Genomic DNA, 27,148 nt, shown 5'->3' on the forward strand with positions numbered 1-27,148 from the left:
GTGTCCACCCTTGAGTGTCATTGGACTTTACCATGTAGCCAGAGAGGCATCAACAACCACCAGCACCACAAACTAAACAACAGCTAATGTTTGTTGACTATATATTATGTGCCAAGCAAGGTTCCAAGCCTTAGTTCATGTAACCTCACCACAAACCCAGGTGCTCCTAGAAATAAATATTTTTATCATTATCCATATTTTACAAGTGATGAAACTGAATCCCAAAAAGGGTGAGTACTTTGCCCAAGGTCATGCAGCTAAAATATGAGAGTGGAGATTTAAATTTGGCTAATGTGGCTTCAAAACTCATCTGTTTAAGCAATACCACCCCCAAGCCTAAACCAAAGGATCATGAGCATTCCAAACATGAATAAAGTCAAGCAGAGCATCCCACAAGGCAACAGCCTGCAAGTGGTCATGTTTTTGTGGCTCATGACCTTAACCACAGCATATTTTTTTAGTCTTCAACCCCAATCATACAGAGAGCCAAACTGAGCATGAAAACTAAATCTACAGTGGACATAAAATAAAAAAGATTGTCCCCTAATACAGCCCTTTCAGGTTGAAAAAAAAATGAGAAATTGAGCTGTTAAAAGTTCATTAATAATGCATGAATAACAAAAGAAATCAGGAAAATGGTCTTCCTAGGATGCTATGATATTGATCCCAAACCACTGAGATGATAGAATGGCAGTGAAATCCTGAGATGCTGAATTCTATTGTGGGAGGAAGTTTTTTGCTTCCTGTTTCCATTGTCCTTGAGCCTCACACACATATCAACATCATTCAGTTACAGTTCTTTCCTGGGAGGACTGTCACACACCCAAAGAACATTGACAAGCTTCCCCTTTGCCGGTAAAATGTTATGCTTGACTCATGGGCCATCCCACCTCATTGCTGAACAAACCAGTGGTGGATACCATTCATCAGTTATAGCACTCTCCTCCACTGAACTAGATACACTAGATACAGAATCTTACTCAACACAGGACACACACACCCAAAACATCTGAAACCTATGTACCATCTCTAGCAACAGTTATTTTTTTCTCCTTCGTGCTGTGTATACAAAATGCCAGAATCAGAACCCTAGTCCCAGCCCACTTGAGCCATGCCTTCAAAACAAACCCACATTGGAAAAAAAGAAGGAAACCTCTAAATTTTTTCATTTTCTCTCCTAATATTTGAAACTATCTATCAATGAGTGACAAGGAGAACTCTGCAGTGAGCAGCTGACAAATATTCTTCCACCTGCTATATCACAGCCCCATAAAATGCAGAATTCCTGAGCTTCACCTCCACACCTGTATTTGAATTTGTATAGTGAGACTTTGAATAATATTTTTTTATAAGTCTCAGTTAACTGATGAGCCACCTACTTTTAATTTGTAAACTAGCATTTCACTAAAAGAATTCTCCACTACACTCAAGTGAAGAAACCACCACATCTGGTTCAGCCACAGAGAATGTAAGGTTTTGGATGAAGTCCTTAATTGCCAGCAGCTGTAAATCCTTCCTACATATTTCATATATAGAGAAGGAGGTTGGTTTAGTTCACCTTGGATGATGTGGGCTTGCTCCTTGGTCAGAAAACTGATCTCCTTCCCAATGTTTTAACGTCCATATGGGTCTGGTGTGTGGCCTGAAGCTCAAAATGTATTTGTGAATATTTTCCTCTCGCTGTATCTCCTTGGTAGCCAGTGTTAATGCTCTAAATGCTTTAGGATTTTTTTTTTTTTTTTTTTTTTGCTCTCTCATGGCAAATGTAATGTCTTGTTTCTGCAATTATGACCCACAATTAAAGTTGCTTTGTTCTCCGCTGGCTTCTTCTGTTCAGCTTGCTTTCTGTTCTAGTTCGGTCCCCTCTAGATGTGCATGTGTGTTTGATCTTCAAACACATTTTCCTTTATCCGTGGACACTGCCTCTTGTTCTCCCCATCTTGGCTCATGGTGAAGCAGGTTTTAGAGTTTAGGTCAGACACAGATCCTTGCTCTCCAAAGTGTGGTTGATCCATGGACTAGCAGCATCTACATGATCAGGGAGCTTGTTAGAAATGCAGATTCTCAGGCCCCACCCCAGTCTTTGCCTTGGACTCTTCATTTTCTTAAGACCCCAGGTGATTTGGTGAAGTGTTAGAGCACTGCTCTACACACTGAGGTTCATTAACCAGCTGTTTATTACCTGCAAGTTTGTTACAAATGCAAGTTCCAAGGCCCCACTACCAGCTCAGTGAATCAGGGGCCTGGGGCAGAGCTCTGACACCTGCAGCATTAAAAGCCGAGGTGATTCTTTAGTGGACTTGAGTAAGATTTTGGTTTAGCAAAATCCTCCCCAGGGTCTGATTTGGGGACCGCATGACAGAGAACAGAGTCTACCTACCACCTGTTTAGGGACACCGGGAACATCACCCTGAAGTTCCTCTAAGAGTGAGAATACAGCTCCACTAGAAATTTCAAAAGTGGGGTGTTAGGGAATAAATCCTTCCTTTTCACTCCAGGCTTCTGAGCAAAGGAAATTGGGGCTCTCAAGTTCGAGTCCTCAAGGAAAGTAACATCCTTGAGGAACCTGGTGAGTTACTTCACCCGTCACATGGGTTCACCAACTTTAGTGTATATGAGAATCCTCCAGAGGGGGCCTCTTGAGACCCCTGAGCCCTGCTCCCTTCTTTCCTTCCTTTCTGACTCAGAACCTGAGATTCCAGCATGGAACTTGTCTGTCTTCCCAGGAGGCCTTGAATCTCCTTTTCTAACCAGCTCCAAGCCCTGTTGATGCTGCTCATCTGTGGACCACATTTGGAACAGAAAAACTCCATTTAATAGCATCATTCCATGAAAGTGAAGTGGAAGGGTTGGACAGTTTCTTTTGTGCAACCTGGAAAGTAGTTGTTGTTGCTATTCACGTTGTTGTTGTTGTTCATGGGCCACAGCCTTGCCATGGTGAAGGGGCTTGTGTAACTCAGTGAAGCTAGGAGCCACACAGTGAAGGGCCACCGAAGATGGACGAGTCATAGTGAAAAGTTCTAAGAAACTGTGGTTCACTGAAAGAGGGGATGGCAACCCACTCCACTTGCCTGGAGAACCCTGGGGCAGAATGGAACATGTAGGCCCAGGCTCAGTGGGCTTTTCTAATCTACAGCTGCAGAGCCCACTGGCTTGGTGGAGCCCTGGGACCAGCTGTCTTTTGGGCAAAGATGTCTGAACTGTGAATGCCCAGGGACACTCTGCCAAATCAGCCACTTCTGCTTGTCCCTCAGCTATAACACATTATCCTTTAACAACCACTCTCAGTGCTTTTAGGATCAGTTCTTCAGTTGGCAGGGTTTCCTCCATCAGTGATACTGCTGGGAGAATTGAAGGATATTCCAAAGGCTGCATGAGTCGCACAGGATAAATCCAACTGGTCAAAACGGGTGTCATGAGAATTTGGGAGCTGTCGTGTAGAGTTTTGCAAGTTCTGTGAAGCTCTGCTTTGCCTCCCCTTGCAGTTCAAGAAGGTAGTGAACTTGGGTTTGAATGTGAAGCCCAGAGAACTCATTTGACATCTCCTCTAAGTATATGTTTTTTAGAAAGGGGATATGAAGAGTGCTTTCCCTATGGATCCATTGCAATATGATTTGAACCCCCAAAACATCCCCCTTCTGGAAAAAGCACGGTCCATGATCCAGGTATAATAGTCATGGTAAAAGGAATAAAAATTAGAATTACATTTGTTAATCAACTTGAACTGTAGTAAAGAAGTTTTATCACTTACTTATTCTTACTACAGCCCCAGTTCTGCTAATATGTATTAACATTGCAGCAAGTAGAGACAACTATTGGAAATCGAATCCAACAGCCTATAGATCAAAATCACAGTCCATAAAACCTGATGGAATTGGATACCTTTATAATGATATTTAACATCCTACAGAATGAGAATGGCTTTTTAAAAGGTCAAGGGAAGCAGTTTTGAAAGATTACGGCTGTTCCCTCGTATCAACTCTGTTTATATATGAGCAGGCTCTCATTCCTCCTGTCTAGCTGGCAGAGGCTTCCTTGCAGCACTGGGATCATCTTCCACTTCAAAGGTGTTTGCATCTATTACTTCACTTCATCTCCTCAGCATCCTCTGCCCCTTTCCAAGAACAATTATTTTCCTCTACTTTTTATAGATCCTGAGAGGTTGAGAGCCTGGAACTCAGCTCCACCAACTCAGCTCCAGCCTTTTCCCATCAGATCGAGTTCCCCTGGCATCTCATTAGGCTGACACCACCTTTGCACCCCTCTTATGCACAAAAGGGCTGCAGACACCCTTCCCCAAGATGCCTGCTTCACTTGTCTTTCCTTCAGTGCCCTTTCCCAAGCTGACACACTTCTGCCTGTCAGCCTTTTCGCTTCTGCATTTTTAGATTCTCTCTTTCTCTCTGTCCACCTTCTTCCCTCTCCTGTTTCTTCACCTGCTTGTAAATACTTCTTTGCAGTGCAGCTCTGTCTGTTAGACAAATCTCACCCAAAAATTCACAGAGTCATGAATGAGTTCTACCCCCAAGTATCTGGCATTTGACTTAGAATTGGGAAATTAACCAAAAGGGACTGAGTCTCTAACCCTGGGACATTCAAGCATCCAGGGATAGGCCGGTGACCTGCTGTCCCCTCCATCTGTGTCCTCGGTGGAAGAGCCTCCTCTCTCCACCTGCCTGTGGCATTCACATCCACACAAGTGGGAACTGCAAGCAGGAATTTAGAAAGATGAAAGGGGAGGAACGCCGTCTGTCTGTGTCCTGTACGGTGCAGCCCTGCTGAGGCTCTCTTGCATCACCCGCCCGCTTCCGCATCTCTCCCCTCAGGCCGAAGCAGCAGGCCAAGATGGCAGAGTACTGCAGACTCATCTTCGGCGACGCCCTCCTCATGGAGCCGCTGGACAAGTACCCGGTAAGTGTTCTGAGCCCATCCCGCAGGGGCGCACGCCTCCCTATGACCCGGTTAGCGGGGCTCCCTTAGCCCGCTCCGTGTGTCTGTCTCTTGGTGTGAGTCACGCAGTTGACCGTGAGCCCTCAGGAGGCTGGCGGGGAGCCCCTGAGGGGGCAAATCGCCATCTGATTCCTCCTCCGCCCTCACCCTCCTCCGCTCCCTGCCCCTCGGGAGCCAGCCGGGGCTGTCGAATCCCCACCACAGCATCCGCCCACAGAGGGAGCCCCGGGGCACAGGCTCTGAGCACGTCCAGGAACCTCACCTCTGAAAGACTCGGGCCAGGAAAACAGGACGTTGAAGGCGGTGCGGGAACATTCCAGCCTGTCCCTGCTGGCCACGCTTCTCTTTCCTGCATATGCCCCGCACAATCCAGGCCGCCCTGTAGCTGTCGCTCCCTGCTTTGGGAAGGAAAGCAGCAGAAAGATGGTCTCATAGCCTCTTCCCTCCTCAGCCCCTGCCCCAGTCTCCACCCGTCTCTCCTGTTCTCACACCAGTCCTCAGACTGGTTGCAAGTGAAGAATTGAGGACCCGCTTACAAGAGCCCATAGACTGTCTAAAAATAACCTGTCTTGAGACTTGCACACATGCTCTCTGATAAAATATATAATATCCTTATCATGGGAAACTGAGTTTTCCCATTAGATATACAAGCTGAATACACTAGAAAGAAGGCTTGCAAACAGCTTGAATCTCAGGGCAGTGGGTAAATCTGAGGCCACCCAGTCCACTTCTGCTGAGGCCAAGAAGATGTGCCACTTTACAGTCTCCTGCCAGGATGGGGACTTTGCTGCTTTTAAATTGCATCATCTGAAAAGTCGATTCTGAAGACTTTCCCAGAAGCTCCTGCCTGTCTTTGCCATCTTCCTGGCAGGAATCACACTGTGACAAGTTTCTATCCTTTGATAATCCAAGCCAAGGCCTTCCAATCTGTTCTAAATCAAGATGGTTGGATTCATAGGGCCCAACAGAAAACTCATGAAACTTTAGGTTAGCAGGCCAAATCACCCAATACATGTCTATGACTGTATTCATGCATACTTCTGGTGGAAAAATAAAGGGTACAGTATTTAAAATATACCTTTAATGTGAAAAAAGGAAGAGCTATGAACCAGCCCCTACATTAAGATACTTTAATGAGCTGTGTTGAAGGTAGTAAAGAACAGTCTAGAAGCTTGTGGTATCTAATGCAGTCCTTGGGTTTGGGGATAGAATCTGAAAGGAAAGGTCAGTGTTTCTAAAGAATGTGTTTTTCTTTCTGTTAGTTGGAATCTGGAGTTCCCCTTCCAAGTCCTATGGATTTAATGTACAAAATTTTGGTGAAAAATAAGAAGAAATCACACAAGTCGTCAGAAGGAAGTGGCAAGAAGAAGCTCTCAGAACAAGCATCCAACACGTACAGCGACTCCTCCAGTGTGTTTGAGCCCTCGTCCCCAGGAGCCGGTGAGGGGCTGGTAGACTCTTATTCCTCTGTTATGTGTGGGTTTAAGAACGGCTGCTCTGGAAGGAACTTAGAAGGACTTTTAACATTTCCACCTGGGCACAGTAAACGGTGTTTGTTTTCTATTTCTGTTTTAAAGCTGGTGGTTTAAAACTGCACAAATATGAGCCCCCAGTTCTGCAAGGCAGAGGCCCATGTGACCTCACCAGGCTAAATTCCAGGCATCAGCAGGGCTGCTTCTCTTTCTGGAGCTTGAGGGAATCATTCCTTGCACTTTCAGCTCCTAGAGGCAACCCACATCCATTGGCTCATGGCCCCCTTCCTCCAAGTTCAAAGCCAGCAAGGTCCCATTTCACTTCTTCTGTCACCAACAACAGTTGGAAAGGTCCTCTGCTTTTAAGAACTCACGTCATTACGTTGGACCTTTCCAGATAGTCCAGAGAAATCTCTCCCACTTCAAGGTCCTTAACTTAATCTCATCTGCAAAGTCTCCTGTGCCATGTATTCACAGGACACAGGAGATGTTCACAAGACATGGACATTTTGGGGAGGTCGCCATATAAGCCAAATAATCTCTGGAGGAGCCAGGTGATTTTAAGCTTCTCAGGACATTGATCCCTTGACATTAACAGCAGATCTGGACCCAAGATGTTCACCAAATGCATTCTCATTGTTGAAGAGTTCTGAGTCATTAAGTTCATCCATATTTTCCAGAACTCTTTTAAAATGTAAATGGTAAGTTACTTGAATTATATACCAGAGCTACTAGATGATGTTTCAGTTCAGTTCAGTCGCTCAGTTGTGTCCGACTCTTTGTGAACCCAAGAATCACAGCAAGCCAGGCCTCCCTGTCCATCACCAACTCCTGGAGTTCACTCAGACTCACGTCCATTGAGTCAGTGATGCCATCCAGCCATCTCATCCTCTGTCGTTCCCTTTTCCTCCTGCCCCCAATCCCCCCCAGTGGCAGTCTTTTCCAATGAGTCAACACTTTGCATGAGGTGACCAAAGTACTGGAGTTTCAGCTTTAGCATCATTCCTTCCAAAGAAATCCCAGGGCTGATCTCCTTCAGAATGGACTGGTTGGATCTCCTTGCAGTCCAAAGGATTCTGAAGAGTCTTCTCCAACACCACAGTTCAAAAGCATCAGTTCTTCGGTGCTCAGCTTTCTTCACAGTCCAACTCTCACATCCATACATGACCACTGGAAAAACCATAGCCTGAACTAGACGGACCTTTGTTGACAAAGTAATGTCTCTGCTTTTGAATATACTATCTAGGTTGGTCATAACTTTTCTTCCAAGGAGTAGGCGTCTTTTAATTTCATGGCTGCAATCACCATCTGCAGTGATTTTGGAGCCCAAAAAGATAAAGTCTGACACTGTTTCCACTGTTTCCCCATCTATTCCCCATGAAGTGATGGGATCAGATGCAGTGATCTTCGTTTTCTGAATGTTGAGCTTTAAGCCAACTTTTTCACTCTCCTCTTTCACTTTCATCAAGAGGCTTTTTAGTTCCTTCCTCTTCACTTTCTGCCATAAGGGTGATGTCATCTGCATATCTGAGGTTATTGATATTTCTCCTGGCAATCTTGATTCTAGTTTGTGCTTCTTCCAGTCCAGCGTTTCTCATGATGTACTCTGCATAGAAGGTAAATAAGTGGGGTGACAATACAGAGCCTTGACGTACTCCTTTTCCTATTTGGAACCAGTCTGTTGTTCCATGTCCAGTTCTAACTGTTGCTTCCTGACCTGCATATAGGTTTCTCAAGAGGCAAGTCAGGTAATCTGGTATTCCCATTTCCCTCAGAATTTTCCACAGTTTATTATGATCCACACAGTTAAAGGCTTTGGCATAGTCAATAAAGCATAAATGGATTTTTTCTGGAACTCTCTTGCTTTTTCAATGATCCAGCGGATGTTGGCAATTTGATCTCTGGTTCCTCTGCCTTTTCTAAAACCAGCTTGAACATCTGAAAGTTCACGGTTCACGTATTGCTGAAGTCTGGCTTGGAGAATTTTGAGCATTACTTTACTAGCATGTGAGATGAGTGCAGTTATGCCGTGGTTTGAGCATTCTTTGGCATTGCCTTTCTCTGGGATTGGAATGAAAACTGACTTTCCAGTTCTGTGGCCACTGCTGAGTTTTCCAAATGTGCTGGCATATTGAGTGCAGCACTTTCACAGCATCATCTTTCAGGATTTGAAATAGCTCAGCTGGAATCCCATCACCTCCACTAGCTTTGTTCGTAGTGATGCTTTCTAAGGCCCACTTGACTTCACATTCCAGGATGTCTGGCTCTAGGTGTGTGATCACACCATCGTAATTATCTTGGTCATGAAGATCTTTTTTGTACAGTTCTTCTGTGTATTCCTGGCACCTCTTCTTAATATCTTCTGCTTCTGTTAGGTCCATACCATTTCTGTCCTTTATCGAGCCCATCTTTGCATGAAATGTTCCCTTGGTACCTCTAATTTTCTTGAAGAGATCTCTAGTCTTTCCCATTCTGTTGTTTTCCTCTATTTCTTTCCATTGATCGCTGAGGAGGGCTTTCTTATCTCTTCTTGCTATTCTTTGGAACTCTGCATTCAGATGCTTATTCTTTCCTTCTCTTCTTTGCTTTTCACCTCTCTTCTTTTCACAGCTATTTGTAAGGCCTCCTCAGACAGCCATTTTGCTTTTTTTCATTTATTTTCCATGGAGATGGTCTTGATCCCTGTCTCCTATACAATGTCATGAACCTCCATCCATAGTTCATCAGGCATTCTATCTATCAGATCTAGTCCCTTAAATCTATTTCTCACTTCCACTGTATAATTAGAAGGGATATGATTTAGGTCATACTTGAATGGGCTAGTGGTTTTCCCTACTTTCTTCAATTTAAGTCTGAATTTGGCAATAAGGAGTTCATGATCTGAGCCACAGTCAGCTCCTGGTCTTGTTTTTGTTGACTGTATAGAGCTTATCCACCTTTGGCTGCAAAGAATATGATCAGTCTGATTTTGGTGTTGACCATCTGATGATGTCCATGTGTAGAGTCTTTTCTTGTGTTGTTGGAAGAGGGTGTTTGCTATGACCAGTGCATTTTCTTGGCAAAACTCTATTAGTCTTTGCCCTGCTTCATTCTGTACTCCAAGGCCACATTTGTCTATTACTCCGAGTGTTTCTTGACTTCCTACTTTTGCATTCCAGTGCCCTATAATGAAAAGGACATCTTTTTAGGATGTTAGTTCTAAAAGGTCTTGTAGGTCTTCATAGAACCGTTCAACTTCAGCTTCTTCAGCATTACTGGTTGCGGTGTAGACTTGGATTACTGTGACATTGAATGGTTTGCCTTGGAGATGAACAGAGATCATTCTGTCGTTTTTGAGATTGCATCCAAGTACTGCATTTTGGACTCTTTTGTTGACCCTGATGGCTACTCCATTTCTTCTAAGGGATTCCTGCCCGCAGTAGTAGATATAATGGTCATCTGAGTTAAATTCACCCATTCCAGTCCATTTTAGTTCACTGATTCCTAGAATGTCAATGTTTACTCTTGCCATCTCCTGATGACCACTTCCAATTTGCCTTGATTCATGGACCTGACATTCCAGGTTCCTATGCAACATTGCTCTTTACAGCATTGGACCTTGCATCTATCACCAGTCACATCCACAATTCGGTATTGTTTTTGCTTTGGCTCCATCTGGAGTTATTTCTCCACTGATCTCCAGTAGCATATTGGGCACCTACTGACCTGGGGATTTCCTCTTTCAGTATCCTATCATTTTGCCTTTTCATATTGTTCATGGGGTTCTCAAGGCAAGAGTACTGAAGTGGTTTGCCATTCCCTTCTCCAGTGGACCACACTGTGTCAGACCTCTCCACCATGACCCGCCCATCTTTGGTGGCCCCCCAGGCATGGCTAAGTTTGAGTTAGACAAGGCTGTAGTCCTAGTGTGATTAGATTGACTACTTTTCTGTGATTATAGTTTCCGTGTGTTTCCCCTCTGATGCCCTCTTGCAACATCTACCGTCTTACTTGGATTTCTCATACCTTGGATGTGGGGGTATCTCTTCTCGGCTGCTCCAGCAAAGCGCAGATGCTGCTCCTTACCTTGGACAAGGGGTATCTCCTTACCACCGCCCCTCCTGACCTTGAACCTGGAATAGCTCCTGGGCCCTCCTGCGCCTGCGCAGCCACCACTCCTTGGATGTGGGGTTGCTCCTCCCGGCTTCTGCCCCTGGCCTTGGGTGTGGGGTAGCTCCTTCTGGCCACCACCCCGGCCTCGGACATAGGGTAGCTCTTCTCGGCTGCTCCTGCGCTGTCGCAGCCTGGCACTCTCGACCACCGCCCCTGACCTCGGACATGGGGTAGCTCCTCCCGACTGCCGCCCCTCACCTCAGACGTGAGGGGCACCCGGCGGCTGCGACGGCACACATAGCACGGGCAGCTACATCGGCGCACCTAGCTTGGCCGAGAGGAGCTACCGCACATCCGAGGCCAGGGGCAGAAGCCAGGAGGACCTCATGCCCAAGAGGCAGTGGCCGGGAGGAGCTACCCAGCGTCCGAGGTCAGGGGCAGCAGCCGAGAGTGTCAGGCTGCGACGGCGCAGGAACAGCCGAGAGGAACTACTCCACATCCGAAGTCAGGGGCGGCGGCCGGGAGGAGCTACCCTGCATCCGAAATGATGTTTAGTATCATTTATTTTCATATTAGATTTAAGTTGAAATAGACTTTTGTGATTGATTATAAAAGAATTCAAAGTGGTCACCCATTTCCTTTGAATTATTTGTCATTTAGTCTAAGTTCTTTTCCAGTTCTAGTCAGTATCTTGGCAGTCTGAAAAGATCTGACATGATGGCATTATGAACATCTCCTGATTGGAGGCTGAATATGTGAAGAAAACTTTAAGCCTGAATCTAGAAAGTTCTTCAATAAAAAATTAGCTAACATTGGGACAGTGGCTTTGGAAAAGTATTTGGCAGCATCTACAGAAGCTAAGCTGAACAGATGCATATGAAGCCCCTGTACCCCGGAGAATTCTATTCCTAGGTATATAGCCAACAGAAGTGCATGGAGATATTCACCAAGAAGTATGGGCAAGAACTGCTTAAAGCAGCACTATTCAGAATAGCACATCAACAGATAAATTGTGCAATATTCACCTCATGGAATAATGTGTAGCAGTCTTCAGTGCACACAACAACATAGATGACTCTCATTTAGAAATATAATGTTAAGGAAAAGAAGTCAAATGCAAAAGTAAGTATCCACTGTCTGATCCCATTTATATAAAGTACAAAAATGCCAGAACTAACCAGGACTTGTAGAGGTCAAGAGAGGGTGACTCCTGGTGACAAGGTGACTGGAAGGGACCCAAGGAGGCTTCTGAACACTGGTTATATTTTGTTTGCTGATCTGGGTACCATTGCTGTACACATGTGGCATGCATACTTCTCTGTATATCTATCATATGTCAATTAAAAGATTTAAAAATAAAATTAAAAAATTAAAATAGAAACTCTAGGTAAATCAGAAAAAAAAAGGTTCATCAAGAGCCTGATTTATCTTTTCTTCTATTTTTCCATCATAGTTACCAATTACTTTTATTGTTTACATTAAAATCCTTGTCCACAGATATTATGTAATTCCTAGAAAGATTTTTTTGGTAGTTTTTAAAAGTGCGTTTAAAACATAACTACACAATTCTGATTCTTTTTTCAAAAATAACTTCTATTCTCAGTGAGAATGTTCTTTTTGAAGTTTTGGAAAGCAAGTCAGTGACAGGCCACCGATTTCCCAGCACAATTCTATCCCTTGAGTAAACCGAGTAAACCAAGTCTTCCCTTGTGTGTGGGAGCTTGTTGTTTTACCATCTGCCTTCGCCAGTTCTCTCCCTCTTATTAACTGGATGCGTAAGACAAATGATGATTTTTATAGGCGATGAACGTTATTGCTTAATTCAGAGAAAGAGCCCCAATCTGTTAGTAATTCAGTGGATTTCCTAAACTAGCTCAGTTCTCTGTTGTGCAATATTTATTTATCGTGATGGAAATTTTTTGACATTTATATATGTAAGTAGGCTCCTGAATAAAGACCGCTACTAATTTGCCATTTGGCTTGTTGATGTGCTCAGTATTGGGAAATCAAGTAACTTGAAAAACGGAATATTTCTTATACAAAAGCTAATCTACTTTTCTTAGCACCTATTGGTGAGATCTTCCCCCAAGAGATCCAGCCCTTTGCCTGTACACTTGTTTAAAGAACTAGAATAATTTATTATTATTAATAGTATGCAACAGGATTTCTTCAAGTTCCCTCCAAAATCTAAGGGAGAAACCACGTCCCTGCTCATAGAGTAAAGGATGACAAATTCTTTCTTTCCCACATAGAGCAGAGAATGGCATGATTATTTGAAATTCTGGTGTGTTGTACCATGAAGCACCTTAAATTACTCAATAAAAGAACCTCCTCTTTAATTAAAAAAAAAAAGTGGTTAACAAAACTTGAGACAATAAATTTGACTCTAAGAAATTTTGCATCGACCTCTTAAAAGAATGTATCTCTATAGAATAAGCAGTGTTTTCTATTCAAAGTGGGATTGATTCACCCTTATTAACTAACACAATATTAGCTTCATAAAAGTTATATGTGGCTTTCTTTAACAAACAAGCCATAAATAATAAACCATGTTGGTCCCAGACAACTTTTTCCTCTAAAGATTATTTCATGAATACTTTGCCTACTGCTCTCGTTGTCAGCCAAATGAAAACATTAATAAGCTTCTTGGAGGCAGTGGCAGTGCCGTTTACAGAGCCCGAGCAGGGGAGTTAATTTATAGATGGCAGGAAGGGGAGGTATTAGCCCGTGTAAGCTGCCTCGTTGTTGAGCCAAGGTTGCCATCTACTGGGTTTATTATGCTATTGCACTGTCTGGAAACGAAGTCAAATCAAACAATTTAGAAGTATGCTTTTTGTTACTTTTTACTTGAAAATCTTGTTATGTAACTGATATCACTGGGTCTAACTGAATCCCAGAGCTGTGAAGAACAGAATGCTGCATGCCAATATGACTCTTTAAGTATGTAATGATGATTAAGGATGTAAACATCCACCTAAACTTTGGAGAGAAAAACAATCTACTGAAATGCCAGCATATTGGCTAAATATGAAACTGCATGAGATCTGATTGAGGGAGATTCCCATACATAATTATTTAAGCTTCACCCATTTTATTCTGCCCTTTTAAATAGAATATGCCATTTGTAAGGATACATGTGCTGTTTAGACAACAGTTCATGCCTGTGTGCCTGCTAAGTTGATTCTGTCATGTCCGACTCCTTGCAACCCCATGGACTGTAGCCCGCCAGGTTCCGCTGGCCGTGGGATCCTCCAGGCAAGAATACTAGAGTCGGTTGCCATGCCCTCCTCCAGGGATCTTCCCACCCGAGGGATCAAACCTGCATCTCACGTCTCCTGCATTGGCAGGCAGGTTCTTTACCACTAGTGCCACCTGGGAAGCCCTTAGACAACAATGCCTCCATCAAATAAGCCTGCAGGCAAATCACAGGATACAGTTCTGGAGAGTCAGGTTGCTGCTATAGCCCCTGTTCCTGTCCCGTCTCTTGTCCTCTACTTCCACTTCCATGAGGTCCTCTCTGGCCAAGGTCACTGAGCATGGGCCAAGAATCACATGAAGAGTTAGGGCTGAGAAGAAAAGGGAAAGATGGAAAAGTAATTGTTTATCTGTTTTAGGTCATAGAGACCCTGAAAGAGGATGTATACATCAAGATAGGATATGTGTACTAGAGAGAGCTAACTGTGAAAGATGCCATATGCTTTGCAAAACATAGATAAAAATGCTAAGACAAGCATCTTTTATAGAGTTTGGAAATTTCACACATCAAATTTAGAAAAAAAATTCAAGCCCAGTATAATGCTTTACAATTAATAAAATTTAAATATCCAAAAGGATAATTTTAGTGACAGGCCAACTTTCAAGGAAATGTTTGGTAAATACACATGTCACATGTGCTTCAAACCTGTAATTGCTTGTTTACTTCATGATCTGTTATTAAAATTTGGCAGGAGAAGCTGATACAGAGAGTGACGATGATGACGATGATGATGACTGTAAAAAGTCTTCAATGGATGAGGTAGGTTTCTAGGGCTTGACTTCTGGTCAGAGATTTTTCACCAACTTGCCATTCCAGTCCGCTCGCTCTGAATGTAGTTCTGGTCACCTTCTGCCATCTAGTGGTAAAAATAGTTTAAAACTGAAAATGCAAAATTGATCACTAAACCAAGTATTATGTTAAGCAAAGTTCTCTCTAAGGAACAGTTTTGCTGAGGCTGTCTTTCATCAAATATAGTATCTTGAGGATGAGTTCAAAATTTGTGACCTCCATCTTCCCACTTCAGTTTTTGAGGCAGTTAAATGGATGTCATGGTGCAAAGTCCAGAGAAGACATGAGGTTTGGAAAAATGTTTGTAAACTTGACATTAATTTCCTCGTGATGATTTTGACCTTTGTTTGGCTGCCTGGCTTGTAGGATCTTAGTTTCCTGACCAAGGATTGAATCCAAGCCCCAACAGAGGAAGCCTGGGGTCTAACCCCTGGACCTTCATGGAATTCCCCATTCTTATAATTTTGGAACCACCAGAGATTTCTACCGAATATTTATGTATATTTAATATTTAGAAGTTCAAGATTCCCCAAGTAACTCAGAAACATTAATTACACAGACTCTAGAAGAAAATCAAGGATAGGTCAATTGACATTTTAAAACATTTAGCAGGAGTCCTGTTCAAAAAATGTATACCGAATCTGCTTTCAAATATATTGAAAAGTATGCCTCAGTAATTGTATCTTTACAATTTAATTAATAAAGATAAATAACAAATAATAAGCTGTTCTGACATAGAGTTCTTCCTCTTATAATTATTTCCTTTAATGTAGTCTAAAGTCTTAATTATATTTTCCCCACTAAATTTCAACTTAATACTCAGAAGAAAAACTATTACAAAGTAGCTTTTCCTGAGAATTATTTCAATTGTGTAGACTTTTTTCAGTAACTTTTGATCATTTTAAAACTACGTTACTAATTGGATAACCATTTATAATGGATATTTCCTAATTAACATTTAATCTTAATCTTGCTACAGAAGTTTTCAAAAGAAACCTTGTCTCCCTTATATTCTGCCTTCTAAAAGTGGGAGAAAGTGTTAAATCAGCCTACAAAGGTCTGCCCATAGCAGTACTTCACTGTAGGCTTTCTTCTTTATAAAAAGCTTCATCAAAGTGGTATTTATATAATAGCTAATATTAGCTAAAGTAACATGAGGCTTTAATATGCCAGGTACTCTTCTGAGCTCTTTCACATAAGTTAACACACTTAATAATCACAAGAACTCTATTTGTTATTGAGACTAATTTTTTCCTAATTTTATAGGTGAGCAAACTGAGGCACAGAGCAGTTAAGTAACTTGCCCCAGAATGGCTCTAGAACCTGAGCTCCTGACCTTCTATGTATTGTTGTTTAGTCGCTAAGTCGTGTCTGACTCTTTGTGGCCCCACCAGGCTCTTCTGTCCATGGGATTTCCCAGGCAAGAATACTGGAATGGGTTGCCATTTCCTTCTCCAAGGGATCTTCCCAACCCAGGGATTGAACCTGTCTTCTCCCACACTGCAGCCGGATTCTTTACCACTGAGCCAGCGGGAAAGATGCATTGTGCTGCTTGCTTAATCGGCGCCCAGGAGCTAGGAAGGGAGGCCGAGCGGAAAGGTTCTAAAGAAAAGCAGTATTTGTTTGTCCACCCCAACCCACTTTCACTGGCGACCCTTTTCAATAGCAATTTTCCATTCATCCAGTGGTCACCTACATGCTCATTTTCGTATTGTATGATGACTTCTTTTTTAACTATTTTATTGATTTACCTGGCTGTGTCAGGTCTTAGTTGTGGCCTACAGGATCTTGGTTGTGTCAGAGGTACTGTTCCCTGGCAGCACACAGACTTTCTAGTTGCAATCCAGGAGCTCCAGAGTGAGCAGGCTTCAGTAGTTGCGAGGCACAGGCACCGTGACCCCCCGGCATGTCTTGTCCAATGAATTCTGGATATATTAACTTCAGACATCACCTGCAGACTCCCTGTTTTGACAGATGGGACACAGCTCGAGGCTTCTTCGACTTTGCTGTGCGTTGGGTCACCTTAGTACATTACAGATCCTGGTTCAGGAGGGTTGGGAGCCTGCTCTCCTGTGAGCTTTCAGGTGGTCCTGACGCTGCTGGCACTGGGTGCTCGGGGAGCCACCCAGAGACCTTCCTCCTCCCACCCCTCACCGTGTAATGCGAGGTGCTGCTTTTCCTTTCTCCTCTGATCCATTTTCTGTTGGCAATAACTGTTTTCAGAAAAGGAGTGATCCTTTTCTGCCCTCATGGGTCATTTGATCATTGCCGTGGGAAAACAACCCTCACTAACATAATGCTGACCCTGGGAACATTGCTTTTACTCCTGCTTCCAGGGGACCGCAGGGAGCGAGGCCATGGCTACAGAAGAGATGTCTAATCTGGTGAACTATATCCAGCCAGTCAAGTTCGAGTCATTTGAAATTTCAAAAAGTAAGTTTGCCCTGGAGAAAAACCCCTAGTGTATAATGAGTATATTATACCCACAGGATAATTAGACCAAAAAAATATCACCCTTATTAGAACTATTCTATGAAGTTTTTAATATATGTGTGTCTTTACTATCTGATTTTTATATATCTGAATAAACATACATGGTAAGTAGCTTCATCGTGTCCAACTTTTTGAGACCCTATGGACTATAGCCCACCAGGCTCTTTTGTCCATGAGATTCTCCAGGCAAGAATACTGGAATGGGTTGTCGTGCCCTTCTCCAGGCGATCTTTCCAACCCAGGGATAAAACCAGAGTCTCTTAAGTCTCCTGCATTGGCAGGCAGGTTCTTTACCAGTAAGGCCACCTGGGAAGCCCCAGATATACATAAGTATATATTTATATGTATTGTATATATCTATATAACCATATAAGAACATATTCCATGATATTTTCCCCAAATTCTTTATAGACCTACAGGCTGTACATGATTATCTAAAAGATACCTGATCAGAGTACAGTTAATTGAGGATTTTACATTGTTTTTCATTCGTGACCACACAGGGCAATTGTATAAATGACAGTGTTGAAATAAACTATTTAGCCATCCTTTAAAAGGAAGCAGAGACTTGATCGATCCTGATAAATAGAAATGGAACCAAATCAATTGACCCACATTTCATTTGTTCAGCCTATGTTTTATATACTTAGGGGAATATATAATTAACTTCACATCACTTGATGTTTTACTTCATCCGACAACCCATCCATACTGGATGCAAGAGAAAGGAGCCCTTTTATCAAAGTGCTCAGTCGTATCTGACTCTTTTTGCGACCCCATGGACTGTAGTCCACTGGGCTCCTCTGTTCAGTGAGTTCTCCAGGCAAGAATAGTGAAGTGGGTAGCCATTCCCTTCTCCAGGGATCGAACTGGGGTCTCTTGCATTGCAGGCAGATTCTTTACTGTCTGACTTACCAGGGAAGCCTAACTTTCAATAAGGTTTTAGACATAAAAATTTCAACAGTTTGTTTGATGTTATAATTACTAGTCTTCTTACCACAAGCTATGAAACATCCTATAAAGTTGTTATTTTTGTATTACTATGACTGTCTTTGGCTGTTAAATGTTTGCTTAATTCATGATTCAAAAGCTCCCAGACAAGTAGCCAAACTGGGAAGGAGCTGGTACATTTAGGCCCTTAAGAACCTCATAACAACAGCACCATCCAAAGATTTACAAACAAGTACTTTCTTCTTGTATTTTACACCATTTTCTCACTTTTTTCAAAAGAACACTGCACATAGTTTATAAAGAACCTATTAAAGCGACTTAATTTTAATTAACAGCTGTGCTTAAAATAGTCATATGAAAGTAGAATTTTGATGGACCAAAATAAGAGAAGCAAGCATTTCCTTTAGAGTTGACTAACTAGGGGAAGGTGAAGAGGTGGATAAAGGAGGAATGTGGGAATGACTAGGAAGAAAAATGAGGCTTTAATTCTGGAAAATGGGCATCAAAGAGGGAACAATGCCTGATGGTAACTCGGTTTAAATCACTGAGCTCCAAGTGACATGTCTTTATATGTAGCAGTGTGATTTCTAGTTGGAAAGAGGTCAGAGAAGCTGTTTGGCTCTTTGCCTTTCTAAACTAAGATAACTTCTTTTGGTTTCTCTCACTGTAATTGGAAGCTTGACTTCTGGTTTCAAGATGTTGCTCCATGTCCAAGAATATTGAGACCTTCTAGGATATTCACCTCTGTGGCCCCTGACATGTAATCTGAAAATGAGGCCATCCAACTGGAAAATGTTCAAGGATCCTTCTGCTTTAAAATAACAAAATTCTAAGGTCACATTAGTTCTTTCAACCAGAAGGGTACCTACAAGCTTGAGGTGATGACAATGTGGGTATAGTCAAGCGGAGATAATCGGCATCTGGCAGGAATGTACATGAGGTCGTGGTCTGTATTGTTAATTATCAGTGATGGCTTCAAGAAACCAATCTAAATGGATTTAGAACAAAAGGTCCTTCCTCTTTTGACAGATCAGCTTGCCTAGCCACACTCTCCACGTCTAGAATTCATCTTCTAACATTGAGGCCACCGTGTCCCTAACTTGCACAACACCTAACCAGGTAGCAAATATTAGAAGACACAAATAAGACTGAAATTAAAATTAAAACAAAATTAAATATAAAAGTTATTTGTGGGTCTTTGCCCTCAGTTTCGTGGGACATTTGCCTACTTCTTATATGCTATTATTTATAACACTGAATTTTATTTCTCACTTTTTTTGCTGTCGTTAACACAGAAAGAAATAGAAGCTTCGAGATGTCTTCCTTTGTGGAAACCAAAGGTCTTGAGCAACTTACAAAGTCTCCGGTGGAATTTGTAGAGTATCCTTGATTTGACGGACGTGTGCCGAATTGACATTAATGAAGTCTTATGCTATTGGTTTAATTTTTGTCTTTAATAAGGAAAAGGTGCATGAAATGGCTAAAGTCTGTCACTTGGGAGTGATAAATAGTTTCAGGTTTCACATGCAGTGGTGAGAGGGATAGTCTGGCCTGTGGAAGAGAACTGGCCTTGGAGTAAAGGACGATTTCAAGGTTACCTTCACAATATCAAGCTCTTTATCCCTTGGCAATTCCAAGTTTTCTCACCTGTAAACAGAAATGATGATACCAGCTTTGTTGCTTGCTGTTTGGGTTAGGGATCACATATGTAAAATGCGTGTGTGCACAAAATGTGTGTGTGTACTTTATACATACATAAAATATGATGTGTGTAAAGTATATATTATATAGATAATAGAGACACCTTTCTGGTGTCTCACATGCTTACATGTAATAGACATCCAATTGGAAAATAGTTGGGATGATGATAATATAAATATATATTACTAATAATATATAATATATATCATAAATATATATTACTTTGTTGAGACTCCTGATGACAATTTTTTTATTTTATTCCTGAATTAAAATAAAATGGCATAAACATTAGAATTTTTTTCATAAAATTAATATTAAATGTAATAGTTATATAAAAGAAAAATATCATCTTTAAAGTTCATTAACAATAGGAAAGGAAACAGAGGTAAACTCCATAAACAAAGTGCCGATAGACATACTCATTAGCAATCAATAAGTACTAACTACATGGTAGACCTTTGTTATGTCTTAATGTAATCCTCACAACAGCCCTATGATGTAGGAATCATATAGCTTTTATAGATGAAGAAACCGAGGCACAGAAAAGGGAAATAACTTGTCCTGGATCATACAGCTAACAAGTTTCAGAATTAAATTTCAGACCCTCTTTGGCCTAAGTCCCCTGTCAAGCCCAGAACCTGAGCTAACCTCTGCCAAACTTGGTAATTGTGTGTGTGTGTGTGTGTGTGTGTGTGTGTGTGTGTGCTCAGTTGCTCCACTGTGTCTGACTCTTTGCAATCCCATGGACTGTAGCTTGTCAGACTCCTCTGTCCATGGGATTTTCCAGGCAAGAATACTGGAGCAGGTTGCATTTCCAGGTTGCTCTCCCCAAACTAGGGACCTAACTTGTGTTTCTTCCATTTCCTGCATTGGCAGGAGGAGTTTTTAAAGCTTGGTAATAGCAATAGTTAATTGTGTTTTAAGAACATAGCATCATTCAATAACCAAAAGGTTCTCAGGATGGAAAACTGATGATGGTAGGAATCAAAATATGAGTAAAAATCTTCTGTGCTATATTAACCTTGTTATCAATCATAAAGAGTACCATAGTTTTGGCAAAGAGCATTCCCTGAGAAGGTTAAGAAAATGAGCAGAGAGCATTTCAAAAATAGCTGTACAGTTCATGTTATCTGCTTCTGCCAAGCACAATATCATCCTGTCCCATGATTTGCTCCATTCAGATTTCCTTTTATGTCCTTAATCACTAGGCCAGTCCTTAATAATCTCCAAAAAATTGCATTGACTCAACCATTTTTGCTGCTTCATTAGTTTTTACCCACAAGGCTCTGCAAAGATGATGCTCCATTTGTATTATAAAAGCACATTTACTCTGTTTCTTCAGAAAGCTTTTTACATATTTTACTCACTAGTTCAATGAGGTCATCCATCTTTAATTCATTTCCCCCTCAGAGAAAGATGGGAAGCAGCTTCTCAGTTGGTATTATTGGCTAATTCTTTTTGTAATTGTATTCACTACTTAACATGATGGCCCAGATATAACAAAATGCAGCTTAGCAGGATATATCCAAAGGGAACACGCGTGGATTCATCTAACTATATGCCTCAGCTCTTCTGGAATGCAGGCTGCCAAATGGTTGCCCTTAATTTCCAAACAGTGGGTAAGTCACACAGTATTCATTTCCATCCTATAAAAGCCACATCTCCAAGTGCCTGAAAATCATCCCAAGGAGGAGAAAGACTGCCAGACTGGATTGAATAAACAAACAAAATACATTTTCATAAAGAAAATATCACTACAAAAAAGGCAAATTTTGAATATTGAGGAATTATCTCTGATAGTTTATAGATGTCTTTACTTAGATTTGTTTTACTTATTTTCAAACATTAAAAGTAATACACATTTATTCTAAAAAATATTATAAATTCAAAATAAGTATAAAGAAAATAATAAAACTTCCAGGAATGTTACCACTCAGAGATTCTCTCAACATTGTTAACTTCTGGCTTTGTGATCTGTAAGTATTTTGGCAATGCATATACATGCTTTTTCACTTAATACCTTGTTAACATATATATCTTCATATATATTTTTTATATGGAAACATGAATTTTAATAGCTATATATTAAGTACATCTCAGAATTAACTAAAGCACACTTCCTATCACTGAACTTTAGGACATTTTTTTTCTGCTATAAATAATGCCCTGAGAACAGGCTGAAATATAAATTGTCAAGTTTATCTCCTAATGTTCTTTTGGAAAAGTTCCTAAAATAGAATTAAGTGAAAGTTTTAAGAGGCTTTGTACAATGCCAATTTGTACATCAAAAATGTGGCACGAGATTTCTTCTCAAACAGCAATGTATGGTATGTTTTTCCCTCACATTTGTGTTCTTAGTTAAGTATTATTATTAAATAATGGTAATAATTCAGACAAATATCTCCTTGTTCTTTTTCGTTTCATTTCTTTGAGTGTTGAAGTTGAACATTGTAAGTTTGTGTTTTTATTTTTGCTGTTAAGTCACCAAGTCTGCAACTCTTTGCAGCCCCATGGACTGCAGAACCCCAGGCTGTCCTCCACTCTCCTCACTGTCCACTGTCCTCCATTATCTCCGGGAGTTTGCTCAAATTCAAATTCATCATAGTCAGTGATGCTACCTAACCATCTCCTCCTCTGCTCCCCTTCTCCTTTCGCCTTCAATCTTCCCCAGCATCAGGGTCTTTTGCATTGAGTCAGCTCCTCCATCAGGTGGCCAAAGTATTGGAGCTTCAGCTTCAGCATCAGTCCTTCCAATGAATATTCAGGACTGATTTCCTTTAGGATTAACTGGGTTGGTGTCCTTGCAGTCCAAAGGACTCTCAGTTCTTTGGCCCTCAGCCTTCTTTATGGTCCAACTCTCACATCCGTACATGACTACTGGAAAAACCATAGCTTTGACTATAGGACATTTGTCGGCAAAGTACCGTCTCTGCTTTTTAATATGCTGTCTAGGTTTGTCATAGTTTTCCTTCCAAGGAACAAGCATATTTTAATTTCATGGCTGCAGTCACCATCTGTAGTGATTTTGAAGCCCAAGGAAAGCAAATATGTCTCTGCTTCCACTTTTTCCCCTTTTATTTACCATGAATTGATGGGACTGGATGCCATGATCTTAGTTTTTGAATGTTGAGTTTCAAGCCAGCCTTTTCAGTCTTCTCTTTCACCTTCATCAAGAAGCTCTTTAGTTCCCCTTCACTTTCTGCCAGTAGAGTGGTATCGTTTGCATATCTGAGGCTGATGCTATTTGTCCCAGCAATTCTGACTCCAGCTTGTGATTCATCCAGCCTGACATTCCACATGATGTACTCTGCATATACTTTAAATAAGCAGGATGACAATATACAGCTTCGTACTTCTTTCCCAAATTTGAACCAGTGAGTTTCCATGACTGATTCTAACTGTTGCTTCTTGACCTACATACAGGTTTCTCAAGAGAAAAGATAGTCTGGTATTGCCATTTTTTTAAGAATTTTCCAGTTTGCTGTGATCCACACAGTCTAAGGCTTCAGCATAGTCTTTGAAGCAGAAGTAGGTGTTTTTTCTGGAATTCTCTTGTTTTCTCTATGATCCAGTAAATGTTGACACTTTGATCTCTGGTTCCTCTGCGTTTTCTAAACTTAGCTGGTACATCTGAAAGTTCTCAGTTCACATACTGCCGAAGCCTAGCTTGAAGGATTTTGAGCATAAACGGACTAGCATGTGAAACGAGCACAGTAGTACAGTAGTTTGAACATTCTTTGGCATTGCCCTTCTTTGGGATTGGAATGAAAACTGACCTTTTCTAGTCCTCTGGCCACTGCTTAGTTTTCCATATTTGTTGACATATTGAGTGCAGCACTTTAACAGCATCCTCTTTTAGGATTTGAAATAGCTTACCTGGGATGCCATTACGACCACTAGCTTTGTTCATAGTAATGCTTCCTAAGGCCCACTTCACTTCGCATTCCAGGATGTCTGGCTCTAGGTGAGTGATCACACCATCGTGGTTTTCCAGGTCATTAAGACCTGTTTTCTACAGTTCTTCTGTGTATTCTTGCTACCTCTTCTTAATCTCTTCTGCTTCTCTTAGGTCCTTACCAGTTCTGTCCTTTATTGTGCCCATCCTTGCATGAAATATTCCCTTGATATTTCCAGTTTTCTTGAAGAGATCTCTAGTCTTCCTCATTCTATTGTTTTCCTCTGTTTCTTTGCATACTTCATTTAAGAAGGCCTTCTTATCTCTCCTTGCCATTGTCTGGAACTCTCCTTTCATTGGGTATATCTTTCCCTTTCTCCTTTGTCTTTTGCTTCACTTCTTTCCTCAGCTGTTTATAAAGCCTGCTAGACAACCACTTTGCCTTCTTGCATTTCTTTTTCTTTGGGATGGTTTTAGTCACTGCCTCCTGAATAGTGTTATGAACTATTGTCCTTAGTTCTTCAAGCACTCTGTCTACCAGATCGAATCCCTTGAATCTATTCATCCCCTCCACTGTATAACCATAAGGGATTTGATTTATGTCATACCTGAATGGCCTCATGGTTTTCCCTACACTTTTCAATTTAAGTCTGAGTTTTGCAGTAAGGAACTGATGATCTGAGCCACAGTCAGTTCCAGGTCTTGTTTTTGCTGACTCTCTAGAGCTTCTCCATCTTTGCTGCAAAGTATACCATCAGTCTGATTTCTGTATTGACCCTCTGGTGACGTCCATGTGTAGAATCCTCTTGTGTTGTTGGAAGAGGGTGTTTGCTGTGGCCAGTGTATCCTCTTGGCAAAACTCTTTTAGCCTTTGCCCTTTTCCTTCTGTACTCCAAAGCCAAACTTGCCTGTTACTCCAAGTATCTCTTGACTTCCCACTTCTGCACTGCAATGCCCTGTGATGGAATGATATGATTTTTATTCTTGCATTTCTGCTTTTATTCAGGACTGCTGTCAGTTTTTCTGTTCATTTATAGCAGTACTTTTAATATAAGTCATGTTGTCTTATTTTGTGGGACAGATGAGATCAGATTGATTAATGTTTTATTTTATGGAATCTTAGTTTACTCTTACAATTACAAGCTCCACATCTGAAAATCAACCCATGCTTACTCCCATTTCTTTCATAGTTTCTTTTTCACATGTAATTTAACCCTTTCATCTACACAGATTTAATTTTCATGTATAATCTTGGTAAGAGACCAGTCTTTTATACTAGAGGTTGTCTTTTTCATTGTTAATTTGGGTTCATTTTTTCAATTTGTAAGTCTTCTCCATTAATAAATTTTTTACCTTCCTGGAGCCAATAACCTTGTTATTATTATAATATTTAATAATATGGTTTAATATGTGTAAAAGGAAATACTCCTTTTCTATTACCATTCAGTGTTTCTTTGCCTTGGACTGACTGTTCTAAAATAATATTAACCGATACTATTAAGAATCATCTTGACACTTCATCTTGATACTAATGAGAATTTCACATCATGATGCCAATGAGTAGATGCTAGCTGTGACTTTGAGACAGTCTTTTACACACTAAAGACATCTACACTTGGCCTAAATGACAACACTGGTTTTAGGAATTTATGTTGAATATTATTAAATGTCTCTTTGGCATCTATCAGGACGATCGTTTGTCCATTTCTTCTTTGTGAGAAATGTGATAAATTTTATTAATATATCTCCTAATATGTAAGTATCCTTTTGTTCCTGAGAAAAATTCTACTTGCTTATATATTGTTTTTTAGAAAATATGACTTGGCAATTAATTTTTAGGCTTTTGAAGTTAATTTTTTCAAGCATAAATTTGGTAGCTTATCCAATTTTGATATCACAGTCATAATAACTTATAAAATGATAAATAAAGATTTACTGTTTTTCCCTGCTCTAAAAATGACTTGTTACATGAAACTTTGAAATAGTTCTACTGTCACTTCTTTATTGTCCATCTAAATAGAGATGAGTTGTAACTCAGACAGTCGGGAACAAATTGATAGCTTCTCAAATTCATTATGACTGTAAAGCTGGTTTGTTTAGCTCTAGCAATTGCAAATAATGTAGACATTTATTTCATATATTGATCAAGTCTTAGCAAACTTTGACCAGGAATCTTTGTCCATTAGAAACAAGTCAATGAGTGATTAGATATTGGTAGTAAATAATCAAACAAATAAAAAATTTTAAAGGAAAACCTTTTTCCTATAAATTAAAAAAAGAATTATAGTATCTACTGTTGGTTAAGTATGAAGAAGTCCATCCTCAAAAACAAGGATTGGAGATTTAAACTTTCTGAAGGGTATCTTAGTAAGAATTATCAAAAGGCTTTTCCAATAAACATATTTTCTGACCTAGAAAATTCACTCCTAAGAGCATCGTTAATGATATCTTCAAAGATTTCACCACAACAATGTGGTAAAATCAAAACATTATATGTAATGATAAAAATTTGGAAGAGACATAAATATGTCCAGAGTGGGGCCTGGTATAATCTGTGTTTGGGTATATTTATCCAAAAGTATTTTATACAGTTGTTAAAATTAAAGCAGATGAATATTTAATGAAATGGACATACTGCATATAATTTATATATTCAAATATATGAATATGTTTTAAAGATAAAAACAGAATATACACCAACCCGTTGGCAGTTGTTTGCCTCTGAGTTTGGAGATGACAGCTTGTTTTTTTTTTTTTTCTTATCTGTTTCCTAAGTTTCTATAATAAGTCTTTCTTCTTAAAGAGGGAACAGAAGTGTACTGTAATACAATCTTACGTTCTTGCTGCAAATGTAAATACAGTCCCAGTAAGGTTTGTGTCTTTTATTCACAGACCTGGCTATGCAGATAAACATGGGGATGTATGAATACAATGGGAAGAGTGGCTACAGGCTGAAGCCGGAGTTCATGAGGAGACCTGACAAGCACTTTGATCCATTCACAGAAGGCATCGTGGATGGCATAGTGGCCAACACTTTATCTGTTAAGGTATATTCATCCCATCACGCAACTGTACCCAGCAAAAGTCTTCAACAACATCTATTTTGTGTAAAGCAGTTTAGTCATTAAGCATTTACTTCCCAGTAAAGTCTTCACTTCCTTTGTATTTTTTTTTAAATTTGAAGACTGAATTCATATTAAAAGTTTTCAAAAGCTATATGCACAAGATGCCCCACTTTTAATGGGCTAAAAATTAGATCCAAAATCAGTGAAGCAAGTTGCTGAGATTCACCATGGCTAGTCCTTTCCTTAGGTGCAAAGATCCTACAGAGAAATGTACCATGAAAACTGTGTGTGTGTGTGTGTGTGTGTGTGTGTGTGTGTGTGTTGGGGGGGGGGGGGCGCACATGCGCTTAGTTACTCAATCGTGTCCACCTCTTTGCAAACCCAGGGACTGTAGGCTACCAGGCTCCTCTGTCTATGGGTTTCTCCAGGCAAGAATATGGAGAGGGGCTTCCCTTCTCCAGGGGATCTTCCCGACCCAGGGATC

At 40.8% G+C, this 27,148-nt stretch overlaps 1 protein-coding gene across 1 annotated transcript in view; it reads left to right on the forward strand.

Moving 5' to 3' along the window:
- PLCB1 (phospholipase C beta 1) overlaps window positions 1-27,148 on the forward strand; it is an 854,775-nt gene that overhangs the window by 670,509 nt on the left and 157,118 nt on the right. Inside the window, exons 13-19 of the mRNA XM_068987480.1 lie at window positions 4,827-4,911; window positions 6,213-6,390; window positions 14,462-14,529; window positions 16,896-16,992; window positions 19,299-19,383; window positions 21,199-21,323; window positions 26,492-26,646. Coding sequence (XP_068843581.1) covers window positions 4,827-4,911; window positions 6,213-6,390; window positions 14,462-14,529; window positions 16,896-16,992; window positions 19,299-19,383; window positions 21,199-21,323; window positions 26,492-26,646 — 793 coding nt within the window. The remainder of the gene's footprint in view (window positions 1-4,826; window positions 4,912-6,212; window positions 6,391-14,461; window positions 14,530-16,895; window positions 16,993-19,298; window positions 19,384-21,198; window positions 21,324-26,491; window positions 26,647-27,148) is intronic.

This window comes from Capricornis sumatraensis, chromosome 15 (assembly GCF_032405125.1).
Source record: "Capricornis sumatraensis isolate serow.1 chromosome 15, serow.2, whole genome shotgun sequence".
Classification (NCBI taxonomy): domain Eukaryota; kingdom Metazoa; phylum Chordata; class Mammalia; order Artiodactyla; family Bovidae; genus Capricornis; species Capricornis sumatraensis.